The sequence below is a fragment of the Carassius auratus genome, chromosome 41, assembly GCF_003368295.1.
Source record: "Carassius auratus strain Wakin chromosome 41, ASM336829v1, whole genome shotgun sequence".
Taxonomy (NCBI): domain Eukaryota; kingdom Metazoa; phylum Chordata; class Actinopteri; order Cypriniformes; family Cyprinidae; genus Carassius; species Carassius auratus.
Genome location: NC_039283.1, coordinates 19,511,353 through 19,525,582, shown reverse-complemented (window position 1 = coordinate 19,525,582; position 14,230 = coordinate 19,511,353). Strand labels below are relative to the sequence as shown.

At 36.8% G+C, this 14,230-nt stretch overlaps 1 protein-coding gene across 4 annotated transcripts in view; it reads left to right on the top strand.

Moving 5' to 3' along the window:
- The first annotated feature begins 246 nt into the window (after window positions 1-246).
- LOC113059193 (phosphatase and actin regulator 4B-like) overlaps window positions 247-14,230 on the top strand; it is a 38,670-nt gene continuing 24,686 nt past the window's right edge. The window contains exons 1-3 of one of the 4 annotated variants that reach the window (XM_026227515.1): window positions 247-382; window positions 9,626-9,740; window positions 10,152-10,196. In XM_026227515.1, coding sequence (XP_026083300.1) covers window positions 10,184-10,196 — 13 coding nt within the window. In that variant the 5' untranslated portion in view covers window positions 247-382; window positions 9,626-9,740; window positions 10,152-10,183. Of the gene's footprint in view, window positions 383-438; window positions 1,332-3,013; window positions 3,084-3,136; window positions 3,159-9,625; window positions 9,741-10,151; window positions 10,197-14,230 lie in introns of those variants that run through there. The other 3 variants (XM_026227516.1, XM_026227517.1, XM_026227518.1) reach the window with 3 other exon arrangements.

The following is a 14,230-nucleotide window of genomic DNA, read 5'->3' as shown; positions in this document are numbered from 1 at the left end:
CTTGTTGTTGCTAAGCTTTTTATTTTAAAATATATCAAGTTGTATAGAAAATTAACAATTCAGATAATAAATACATAGAGTAAATATTCACATGCATACAATTTAACAACTATAAAGGTAGAATGAGGTTCGTTTCCCCTCTAGCGCCTCACGGGTAATGTAGTCAATGATGCTGAGGCAGACAATGGAAGTGGGAAGAGGTCCTTTAAACTGAAAACTTCAATGACCATACTTCCTGTTCTACGATTTCCGGTATCTTTGGGAAAAGTTTCAATGGGGGTCGGAAAAAGAGATTAAAGAAAAAGTATCCGTGTTGTCGTGTACATGAAGTGTACTAGACGGAGGAAGAGGAGGGCCAGTGCCTTAGACGTAATAGGGGAAGGTAAGAGATGTTACTTACTAACCATATGATCCACGCGCAGGTAAACCGCATTGGAAAGAAAGTTGTTGCAATGTAAATCTCAGATTTTTTAAGTGTTATGCACAAAGGTGCTCGTGCACATACAATTTATTTTAGTCAAATTTTTTCTCTCGACAAGCACAGCCAAACGTGTATATTGTATTATTTTGAGGAAAATAAACATTGCATCAATAGCCTGCTCGTGATCAAAGCTCTAACGGCGCTGCGCTCATCGCGATGCTCCTCCTCATCATCATCATCTCTGCACGCTTGCGATTCGTTTTTCCCCAGTTGCATGCATTCAGTGTTTGTAATAACCACTATGAACGGTGCATTTACACTTTAGTCTGGCATGAAGTAGCCTACTGAGAAGATAAGCGAACCTAGAATACATGTGCCAATGTTTGCTGTTAGGATGATCAGCTGATTTCTCAGCAAAGCACGAGAGCTGCGCTTCTACGTTTTTTTTTTTTAATACGGGATTTTCCCAACGGAAAAATATATGACCGAAGCAACTCATTTTAATTTGTCAGAAAATGCCCCATGCTTTCCGAATTTATCACCGCTTATTTTCATCAGGTAGTTAATTTGAAATCCGAGCGACGAGGAGCACGCGCGTCCACTCGCAGTGAGCATTTCGCATCTACCGCCTGATATTTCCATCCCCTCCATTGTTACTTCAAATCTAACGGAACCTCTACCAGAGCCGGTGTTTGATTCTTATCACATGCAAAGACTGATCTCGTCAGCTTGCGTAACATAGAGGAAGATTTCATCCTGAGAGCATCTAATTTGCTCTTTGTGCACGCGCCGTTTTGAGGACTTGATCAGCTCGGAGCTCCATCATTCATCACTCATTGATTGCTCCAGTGAAGCTCTGATTTCTCTGGTGTGCCCGAGGGAAAGATTGAGATGGATTGGCGGTTGCAAGGTAGGGTGGAAGACTATTTAATTTTAAGAAATATCCTCACTACTCTCTGTGGTTAATGCAGACCGTTATTTTACTCGCTTTGGCATTCTATCTGAATGAGGACACTAGTGCTGACAATAACGTGTTTTTTTAGTGTAAATATCAGGTTTTCAATTTTTATAGACACCGAAACCTCAAGTAATTGTGTTTTATTAATAATAACTTTTAAGAAAATCAACTTGCATCATAAAATAATTAACATATTTAGTTAGACAGTTGGAAATGTATGTAGCCTAGTGAAAACTGTATCCATGACACGAGACTCCTGGTTTGAGATCACTATATTTTGTCTTCATTATAGATAGTGTTTTGGCTATACTACTTTGCCTATACAATTATCGTGTCAAGTCATCTGTTTAAAAACGAATAAGTGCTTTCCATAGTAAATCTAAATAGTTACTTCAGAGAGATGTGTAGATGTTGAAGACATGAGGTGGTTTTAGTTGGTAAGGTTGTTTACTGGTCTAATATTCCTTTAAATTCCAAATTATGTTATTTGTATTGTCTGTGCATGAAAAATTATTATTATTATTTTACTTCTGTTAGGACATTCTGTTTCACGCTGCATGGACAAGTAGTGCTTGATAGTGATAACTGCAGGTTCGCTTTGTACTCTCACACTGATGGTGAATCCGCAGCATAAAGAAACTTTGGTTTTATACAGATAATAAAGTGATTTCGGGGTTACTGCATTAAATGTTTTTTTTAATAATGACCATACAAATTAAAATGGTTATCTGGGGTAGGCTTTGATATTTATGACATAAATATAAAAAAGTCACATGTAATCAATAAGTGAGTAACTGTGTGAGTAGTTTAATTCCGTAGTTGAAATTAATTTCATATTATTAAGCTATTTTTTTAAAAGGTTGTGTTGATAAATAATATTAGTGAATTTTACTGTATGTTCTTCTTATTTAAGCATATCATACCTCGCAAAAATCTCTCTTCAGCCAGCAAAAGCCATAGTAGCATGCCAAATTTTGGTTAATATGGGCCTGATCTTGACTATTTCAAAATCTTAACTATTTTATGGTGATTCTGTATGAATTTGTAAGTGATTCTAACAGAAATGTACAATTTGTTTGAAAAAAAATATTGTAATCCTGCAAGTCCACCCCTAAATCTAACAGTCAGTGTGCCATATGAAGATTGTGCCAAAACGTACATATCCAATCATACAAAATGTATATAAATTAGCCACCAATTTGCCAAAACTTAATAAGTTATGAATTACCATGAGATTGTGTTGCACTGAGCTGCTCTACCACCTAAACATCATCCAATACTGATCCAGTTAGTTTATGTCAGGAGATCTCATCTCATTAAATGCAGTTTGCCTGTTATCAGGATTCAGTCACAATCTTCCTTCAGTGGCGGGAAATGGACAGTGCTTTTTCTCCAACTCTATAAAACAGAATTTCATTAGGAAACAAGGATTGATTTGACATTCTTTCCATGGAGCATGACTTGGACAAGGTTTGGGTGTTCCATTAGTTTCCCAGGCGTTTTAAAAGACAGAGTGAGAGGAAGTCTGAAGTTTGGTTTGGACCAGCATTTTGGGCTCCTTGGAAAGTGGGCCATAGGTCCCTGGGGTGAGTGAAGCTTTTCTGGGGCAGGCATGGCAATGACGTACAGGCAGTGCGGAATGGGTACGTACAGCACCGTCCAGTCATTCTGAAGGGAGCCGGGGGTGTGATATGCGGTCTGGAGGTAGGAAATACAGGTCTCGCTTCATAGTTCCCTTACTATAGATCTTCTGTTCTGGTTGAGGTCTCAGCTTGAGAGGTAGGCCAACTTTTAGAGCGATTTTTGAAATTACAGTAAGATTGCATTTGATTTGCATTGGTAGGTTGGAAGTTCACCGTAGATACTTTCTTCCCTCGCAACTGGCAAAAGTTAGTGAAATCGAAACTCTCTGCTGACCTCCAGTGCATGTAACAATTTTTCTCAACCATCGCCAGCTGTCTCTGCCCAAACCTAAGCACATTTGCAAGCCTCGACGCGCAGAGGTGGGTGCTATTTAAAGATCACACAAGCGTATCAGCTGCTCCCATTTCCGTGCTACGTAATTGAATCAGTGCATCCAGTTAAAGAACTAGTCCGTAGATTTGAAAGTTCTGTTCATAGAAGAGGACTCTACTTTCTGTCATCCTTTCTTCTTTTCTGTCACTTTTTTTTTCCTTGTGTGTTTGGAGAATCAACCGTGTGTTACTCAGGCAGCTTGATGTAGGACACTAAACCCATTTTTATATGTGTTAAGCTATTCTTAGGCAGTCAAATAGTAGGCCTAGTTTTATACATCTGAGGGTTGTGCCGTAGAGTCACTCTTTTAACAGCGAGCTTTGGGGATGCGTTTGAGCATGCCATCTGCTCTGATACAATTTCTGTCATTGTTTCATCATTTCAGTCATTAAGTGACATCAGAGCTTTTTGGATTAGTCCAACAACTGACTATTCGTTCTTTGATGTTTAATTTATCTACATTTTAAAAAAAATATATATTTATGTAGGTGTATTTTTGGATGTTTTTAATGGCAAAATTCTTCAGAAAAGCCGACTTTAAAGCATCTCTTCTACAGTCATCCACATTCAGATAAAAGTCTTTGGTGACTGTATTTTGTATCACATCTCATGCCTATTTTTGGAGCATCCTACCATGGTTGTTGTTTAAGGCTCTTTTATTTATTTTTATTATTTTATTGAGTGTCTTCTCCATTGTTGCAATGTTACAGAATAATATAATTTATGATGAACAGGGGTTGACCAGTTCATAGTTGATCCATGATCTTTATGAACCAGGCCCCATGGTTCATTGCGCATGTGATCCATGGATTAATTGCATAATGTAACCATAATAGAGTGAAAATGTATCATTTGAACATGGTTACACAAGTGATTTTAGATCATTCCAGCGCAAGAAGCAGCGAAAGAGAACTTGATTCATTTCTCACACACTGTTTTCCATTTACACAGCTGTACACACATGAAGCATGTGCAGAGAGGTGTGTTTCAGACAGAGCATGAACATCGAACTGAATCCTCTTTCGCATCTCCTTGACAAATGCTGAGAAAGAAATCGGATGTGTATCATTATATTGGACCTGTGCATTAAGTCTTAAAGGGACAGCAGCTTATAAATACCTGCTCATTCCATTAATGCTCATTAAACAACAAAACATCTTGGAAAAATATTAAACTATATTTAATTTATGCTGTGAACTCTATGCAGTTTTATTTTACACTTAATACATTTCTGTATCAGAATATTACTATTGGGCCTTATTTTATTCGTAACTTTGTTCTGTTGTATTTATCTATGCTTGTAATTTGTGTTTTGTTGTTTGTTTCTCGTCACTAAAGCCAGTTCTCTAACCAGCGGTAAATTCCATCAGGTGCGTGATTTCACATAGAGCAGCTGTAACTACACAGAGAGCAGCTGTAACTACACAGAGCCGTTGTTAACTGACAAGCTGCGCAAATCCACGCTGATAACCGGCTTTACTGACTAGATGCGCATTAATTATCGGGCGATATTTATAATGCACCCCTAACTGGCTGTTCATTTGTCTTTATTTTTGTAAAAAAAAAAAAAAAAAAAAATAATTGTTTCAGTAGGTTAGTAGTTTTTGCTATTTTATCAGTAAGAAGTACTCCACATTAAATAATAAATGGAAAGCAAAGTGAAAACTCAAAAACAGTAATATGGTCCGAATAATGACTTTTGTTATCTGTTGAACCACTAGTGATTAATCTCATGATATATGACAAGTGTTTACTTTACCTTAACGTACCTCACTGTACCTCACCTTACTTGTCTTGTGGCCTGACCCCAGTTTGAAAGCTCAGGTCTACTTGATTAAGCAAACCATTGACTAGTCGATTTTGTAGCTTTGTACTGTCCTACTTTGGAACAAATGAAGAGCTTTTTTGCTTGTTTTTGTTTCTGGCTCAAGAGTATTTTTGTTCAGAGTGTGAACTAGGGGGAAGTCGTGGCCTAATGGTTAGAGGGTTGGACTCCCAATCGAAGGGTTGTGAGTTCTAGTCTCGGGCCGGACGGAATTGTGGGTGGGGGGAGTGCATGAACAGCTCTCCACCTTCAATACCACGACTTAGGTGCCCTTGAGCAAGGCATCGAACCCCCAACTGCTCCCCGGGCGCCGCAGCATAAATGGCTGCCCACTGCTCCGGGTGTGTGCTCACAGTGTGTGTGTGTGTGTTCACTGCTCTGTGTGTGTGCATTTCGGATGGGTTAAATGCAGAGCACAAATTCTGAGTATGGGTCACCATACTTGGCTGAATGTCACTTCACTTTAAAAAACTAGCTTTGGTGTTCACATGTAGGGGTTCTGAAGGAGAGCGAGACGTCAGAGACACACAGTAGATGCAATAACAGAATGCACATCGGTTATATTTCTCTTCCAGAATTTTCCAGTAAGAAATGTTTACTGTTTAGTGACGTGCGAAATGAAGTACAATGCAAGGTCAAATGACATTTGTCTTAGAAGATCGTTTTAATTCTGTTTCCATCTAAATCTCTTTTTTTAAACATATTTTTATACATTTTTTAGCTTTTATATCATTTATGGGTCAGCACCTGAACAGTTTGGTACCACACTAATTTCGCCATGTGTAATTTACAGTACGAAGGATTTTATTTCCCCGAGTGCACATCCTAAATGGTGCACGACAGAGGCTGAGGAGTTAAGCACCCAAAGAAGAAATAGGCCAGTTGCATCCTTTTTTTCACACTTCATGTCTTAAGACTGTGTGTGTGTGTGTGTGTTGGAGATTAGCATGTGTTAGGTATCACTGAGTGTCAGGTTTTGAGGTGACACTCTCTTTGCATTTGGAAATATGACTACATGCTCACTTTCTATCCTGCGTTTTAATAGTACCATTGATGCACACATTCAAGTCATATTCATCTCATAAACACTACACACATGAATGCTGCATGCATGCATACATTATCACCTTTTATGGAAGTACCCTCCACATTTTTCCAGTTTACAGTGTGACTCACTGCATTGATGCTTCTGGTCCAGGGGTGTGGGAACAGATTTATCTGAGACACACACATTTGCTACGGCACTGAAGGGTCTCCAGTTCATTCTCTCAGCTCTTTTGCCCATCCAGCACAAATTCCTAAGCCATTCCCATCAGCATGAAGCAACAGCAACATTCATTTCTCCAAATCAGATGCGAGTAGTATGTGGAATAGTGCACTGTTTGCAATGAGAAATATTTTAAACCGTATTATGGAACACACCTCATTAAAATAAATGTTAAATGCTGTGAATGGCTTACATTTATCATCAATTTCAGAAAGTAATGATTATTTATTTGGTTTTATTTTTGCATATATTATTATTGGAGAATATATATATATATATATATATAATCTATATTATTATTGGAGATTTTATATATATATATATATATCATCTCAGTTGATATTGAATATTTAATTGTGCATGCAAATTTTTCCATTGGGATAAGCTTTGTCAAGTTAATCTTTAAAAACTATTTAATAACTCATGTCAAAAATCCATAAATGCAATATGTTGTAATGCCTAATGTGCTTGAGGCATTTACAATAATCTACTTTTTTTTTGTGTTCTATTTTTAATTTATTATTAATTTAAACTAAAGTATATGCAAATTTATTTGGCAGTTTATTATTTATCAGCAATAACATGAAAACAATCATCAACATATCTGCTGCCATTTTAATATTGGTTAGTAATTATTTTCTTTATTCCGTCGCGTGTAATACTGTTTTCAGTTCTGGCAGTTTGATCAAATAATGAACCCATTAAGAAATAAAACAATTTAATAACACTGCTGTCTTAAATGTATATATTAGAATCTTGTCATGCCTAAATTTGCTTGAAAATGATTAAGGTAAAATTATTAGGTACAGTTGATGTACCTTCTGTACAATAATTTAGCATACTAGTGTATATATACTGCACTACATACTGAAAAATATAATAAGGAAGTATACTGTTCCAAACTAACAACAGGTTCTTCTGTATTCTTGTGGTATAAAAGTGGTATAACATGGCTTGAGCAGAACGTCCTGTTCTTGTTTTTGGTTTTGAGATAATAATTCAAACTGTTGACTAGACACAGTTAATGTAGATAAGTAGGCTTGGAGAACTAAAATACCGGAACAAGCTTGTTGAAGAGCTAGACTATGACCACATGGAAGGATTGATTATTTGATTTATGCATAGCTTTGGTCAATATTACTCTGTGGTTTCGATACCAGAGTCACAGCACGCAAACCACTTGGCCCAAAACAAGAATGCAAGGTTTCAGAGACCAACCAACAAAAAAACCCCACCAAGAATTCCCGTAAAAGCCTAAATAATTCTGCTTTCGAATCCTTATTGTGACATGCTTCAAAAGCACAAATGAAAGCAACAACTATGAAAATACTAGGTTTACAAAGATCAGTTTCGACATTGTGAAAACGCTGCTTGATTTTCACACTCGATTAAGTCGAAGAGCATGTTACACCGTATTTAGTATTCCAGCTGCTTGGTCACTGCTTCTTCACAGCGGTATACACTGTTGTTCTCACTGAGATTCGCATAAGAGCCAGTGTGGGCTCCCTGCAGACAAGCTTTTTATAGTGTATCCACGTCTGCAACAATAATAGCAATACACCTTTCTTTTGAAAGTCAATATTTGTGTTGTTTTTCCCATCAGAAAAGAACAGCGTGATAAGAGAACGCTAGAGTTATGGTCAGACTACCAGCAGGGGTAGATGTAAGAGCTTGTTTTGACTTTTTAAAACTAACCACAATTGTACATATACATTTCCACTTCTTCATAAAACCTAAATTCCCAGAAGAAAAGCATCTCTTTTGCATGTCCTTTTTAATTTGCACTTGCCTTCTGTACTTTTGTAGTTTGAGTCTAGTCGTGTGTGCTTTAGGTTTGATCATAGTTCTCGAGGAAGTTGCAAAGACAAATGACCGCAGTTTAGGATAATTTTGGTGTCTGAAACCTCAAAAATTTGAGGCTGCTGGAGATAATGATCGTAGCTGAAATCGGTTGCTTAACTCCTACGCTGCCTGTCGCATGCTTATGCTTCCCTGCCTGCTTAACATACATATGCAAACTCTGTAGACCTTTTATTAATACTTCCACTAAGATGCAATAAATTGATCAAATGTGACCGTAACGAATTTTACGTTGTTACAAAATTTTCATTATAAATGTTGATGTTTTTATACTCAAGGTATCCTGATTTTTTATTTTTTTTTATTTTTTTTTACAGCTTCCACAAAAAATGTAAGCAACACAAATGTTTAATAATAAATATATCTTGTGCACCAGATTTCAGAAGGATCATGTGACACTGAAGACACTATTTTTGATCATATTAATGCAGCTGCCACTCCAAGGACCCTTTCCTTACTCTGTCTCTGTACATAAAGATTTAATTTAATTCTAGCTTGTATTTGATTGGCAGTGGCACTAACTGTATTTTGTGTAACTGTAGATCTATCGCAGAAATGACATTAGCTGAGCTCAGATGAATGTTGTGCAGACTTCTGCTGTTTCTCTCTCTCATTGCGACGAAACAGAAGTCGAAGTGCGGCGAGACTGCTGTCTGTCTACGTTCGGTTTAATCGATCAATGCCCCTGGAGACATTTTTCAGCATTTTTCTTTCTCGTTCTCTCACTCCTACATTTATCCATCCTCCACTTCAACTGACAGTCCATTACAGTCTGATGTGCCCTGTCTGTTTTGTGTGTCCCTCTGCTAGACACGCTCTCATTTTATTTGCGTGTGTTATCTATCCTTTCAATCAACGTCTTTTAGATAATTGCCTTCTATTTGCGGTCGTTTCTTACTCTCTTCTCATCATTTCCCTTTTCATTTCTGGTGCTATTTTTAATCAAACCACTATGGTTTTTGTCCCATCAGTTGTGCAACCTGGAGGTGTGACACATACTTTTAAATCTGTCGGATAAATTTCTTGCCACCTTAATGGTGTGAGACATGTGACTAATCAGTGTAGGACCCACCGAATCTCCCAAGTTCTTCAGGATTTGCAAAGATTACACTTAAAGTGAAATAACAAGCATCATTCAAGCTTACGAAGGAGTCTGAGAGTGAAGCTTTTGAGGATGTACTTGAGGATAACGCACTATACTGATCGCTCTCATGAACCTGTGATCACAGCTAGTGAATATAATATAAGTGAGTTTTGCGTTTTCTTTCTGTATTACAGGAATCCCCTGGAGATGAGCAAATGCACCCCGTCTGCTGCTTTGAACCATTATATATAGACGAACAGAGGCACCACAGACGACCACCCCCGTACAACACCAATGACCTTCACCATTGTATGTTTACCCATTCATTCGGAGTAGATTCTGTTTTGAAGCTCCTAGTGGTGATTCATGAGAAATGCGTGTTTTTTTATCGACCCAAGAAGGTTGAATATCCCTATTTTTATTATTACTACTATTATAATTGATTTCATTTATTTATGTTTTGTTTTTATTATTTTGATCAATTAAGTTTTATTAATCTTCACTTAAATAAAATGTTTATTTCTGACACTGAATTCTGCCAAGGGGTAAGGGAGTGTGAATCACATTTTCCCGTAAGGACACCATTTAAAGCCTCTTGTGGCTTATTGCTTTATTAAATCATTTGAATGCCATGTCGTCTGTCTGTAATAATTAGTAATGAGTGTTGCTGTAAATGAATGGGCTGCCTATTTAATTATCTTTGTTTTGCTTTAATTACAGGATCCATTTATTGTTGTGTCTCAGATTCTGTAATGGAAAATAGAGGTGAGTATTTATTGCCGTACTTTGCCTGGCCTTGATACTAATGATGCTGAATAATTGAGAAGAAACGTTCCATTTTGATTAACATTGATTAAGCTCCAGAAACCAAGGTGTGATTTTTGATTTAACATGGCATGTCTTGGTACAGTTGTTTTGTCAAAACCACGATTACTACATAGTCTAGACTCTGGGATGCAGCCATTGTAGAAAAACATTTGTTATTCTTTTGCAGTGGTGTATAAAATACCTGAAAGTCATACTCAAATAAAAGTACAGAAATCTTACTAGAAAATTACTTTGGTAGAAGTTGAAGTCACCTTTTGGAATATTACTTGAATAAAAGTCTTAAAGCATGTGATATTTATTGAACTTAAGTACAAAAAATATTTTTTAAATCTTAAACGTACTAAAGTATTGAAAGTAAAAGTACAAGTAAATGCAACATGTAAAAGAAGCAAATAAATATGTATGTAAAAATTTTCATACACAGCTTGAGTAGCAAGATTGTTTTCAGTTTTAACAAGTTCCTTCCATTTTGTATTTTTGGGTAAGAATAGGAAGCACTTCATCTGGTACTAAGTGTCTTTCATTCCAACATAAGAAAACATTTCTGGAATCTGCATCCGAAATAGCATGCACAGTTAAATGTATCTCAGAGGGGACATGGACGCATTTAACCTGTAGTTACAGATGCATAAATAAGCTTAATGTTTTTTTTTTTACATAAAAATTTGAATACTGATATTTGAAATCATTTAAAACATGAAAAAAAATTTCGAAACGTGAAATTGAAATCACCAGTAGGTGATAGCAAGTGAATGTTAATAAGTGAGTCATTGAGATTCAATGATTCATTCAAACGGCTGATTCATTCAGAACAAAGGATTTGACTGTGTTAAAGAGTGAATTACTAAATCATTTATTCAACCGATTCATTCCAAAACTTGATTCATTTATTAAGTAAACATCGTCCATTGATCAGAGACGCCAAACATTATGATCTTTGTTTTGAACTATTTTCATTGGCAAAATTGCGCTAAAACAAGCAATATTATGTCTAAAATGTAAGTCACTTATTGCTTTACTGAACTTGTATAAAATTATTATTAAATGTGTTCATGCATCTGCAGAAAAACTTTACTCTTTGTGTGATATAGATTACGTTAACTAGGCCTACATTAAATTATATAAATATTAAAAACAAACAGAATAATTTTAAGAATGCCTGGAATATCGAGCTTTAATAGACTAATGAATCAATGTGCGTGCACTCTGTGTGTGATTTGGTGAGATAGCCTTCTTGATAACGTCAGATTGCACATCTTTACAACAACAACATAACATATTATCCCAGACGATGCTGTATACCCCAGACTCAACTTGAGTGGAAAATGAAATCATCTGCGGTTGTTCATGCCGCGCACTTGTTTGCATATGAGCAAAAATTGTTTGGGTAACACTTTAGAATAAGGTTCCATTAGTTAATGTTAGTTAATGTATTAATTAACATGAACAAACAATGAATAATACATTTATTACTGTATTTATTCATCTTCGTTAATGTTAATGAAAATACAGTTATTCATTGTTAGTTCATGGTAATTCACAGTGCATTAACTCATGTTAACAAGCACAACTTTTGATTTAAATAATGCATTAGTAAATGTTGAAATTAACATGAACTAAGACTTATAAATGCTGTAGAAGGATTGTTCTTGCTTAGTTCATGTTAACGAACGTAGTTAACTAACATTAACTAATGGAACCTTATTCTAAAGTGTTACCAATTGTTTTTAGGAGTCTAACTTGCAAACGCCAGACCACTGATTCGTCAAACCTGTTTTCCTGCAGTCTGTGTTCTTCTGACTATTTTATAGTAAGTAACGAATATACTTAGGGGAAATGTATCGGAGTAAAAGTCTACATTTTAATTAAGAAATGTAGAGGAGTAAAAGATGGCTGAAATATAAAAACTCAAGTAAAGTACAGATACTCCCCAAAAATACTTAAGTACTGTAATAAAGTTACATCACTGTTCATCTGTGGGCACTGTGTAATGAGGAAGAACTATATTAGATTAAAATGGGATTCTTGCAGAAGTAATTGTTTGAGGCTTCCTGTTCACCAACAAAAAACTGGTAAAGAGCTCTGTGTCATCCCTTTAGGAAAAGCATAAAGGCAGTTCCTTGAGCAGATCCATTGAGCTTGTTTTCCAGGTCATATTGGGTTCTGGGTCTAGGCAGAACCAACAAGCTGATTCCCATCTCTCTGTTCTCTCGTTCTCTCTCGTTGGAAAGGTGCCCAGTGTAGCCAGTGTAACAAGCTGGGGACCTAGTGGTTAGAGAGTATGACTCCTAACTCTAAGGTTGTGGGTTCAAGTGTTGGGCCAGCAATACCATGACTTAGGTGCCCTTAAGCAAGGCACTGAACCCCCAACTGCTCCCCGGGCACCGCAGCATAAATGGCTGCCCACTGCTCTGGGTGTGTGTGTGTGCACTTTGGATGGGTTAAATGTAGAGCACGAATTCTGAGGATGGGTCACCATACTTGGCTGTACGTCTGGTCACTTTCACTTTGTAGGTGCTGTAACTGGGACAGAGAGAAGCAGGGCTTCAGTCAACTGTTTCGATGTAGATGCATGTGTGTTCTTAATGTGGTACTGATCTTGAAACAGTTGCAAAGATATCAAAGATTTTGGAATGCCTTGAGTTACGAGGTCAGTTCCTTTTGTGATTGTGATCTATCCAGCTTAGATGTACAAATTGTATGTAATATGGCAAAACCCTGTAGCACAAAGCTATTTTTGCTCATCCCTCTTCCTTTGCTTGCCTTATTGCTTTCGTTTCTCGTTCGTGTTGTTATATCATTGCAGTATTTCCCTTTAGCTTCTTCTGTATCTTTTTCCCCCAGTTCACTATTATTATTGCATGGTTTAGAGATTTTATAGCTCATGCACCACAGAAAGAAAAAAGCGTTGTTTGTTCTTGGCTCTCTGTTACTTCATTGAAGCCTCAAACATTTATTTTTTTGTTCAAATAATTTAAAAGATGTGTTCGGCCTAAGGAGCCTAAGATTATTACAGCATAAGCCAATTTTGTTCTAATGCCCTGTTTTACATAATTTTCCCATCTATAAACTAGGGCTTGCATTAACTGCTTCTGCTGCTTCACAATGCATCGGGTTTGTCAGCTAAGTCACGGATCACATGAAGTTGCACTTCTTTTACACTACCAGTCAAACATCTGAGGTAGGCAATATTTTTTGGAAGAAGCCTGTAATGCTCACCAAGGCTACATTTGATAAAAAAAAAAAAATACAGGAAAAATCTGTAATATTTTGAAACATTACAATTTAAATTTGCAAGATGCCGGCTCATCATTGTGATGGCAGCCATCGACGATGGACGATGGTCTCTTGGCCCAACCTTAAACACAAGAACACGTCCTGTGTGAACACTTCCTTAGGCTGTATGATCACGTGTTCATGGATGGTGACCAAAGATCTGGATCATTGTTGATCACAGGGTTCTCATCTGGCCCAGGAATGATGTTTCCCATCTAAAAAGAAGCTTTATATACACATTATGTAATTCATGGGTTTGGTACAGAATTGCTTTGTTATACGCTGCTGAATGAGAAGTTGTATCTGGCTGTAGGAAACAGGATTAGGAGTGCAATCTGCTGTTGTCAAGTTACATGGCTACACACTTCCACATTCCCGTTCTCTGCTAATTGCGTTGTTGGAATTCCTGTGGATGAAGATTTTGTAAAGTGAGAGGGCAAGAGTCCAGATCCGCTGATCACTGAGTGTATACTAACAGATTGAACGTTTGAGTAATACAGAGGTTTTGTTTTGGGCAAACACCTTTATTCAGTATTAACCCTAAAAAGTACATTTTATCCCAAAATAAATTGTTATTGTTTACTCACCCTCATATCACTCCAAACCTTTCCTCTGGGAAGCACTAAAAGAGAAATGTTAAAGACTCCTTTCCTATTCAGTTTCAGTGAATTGGGGCTGGAGCTTTCATTTTAAAA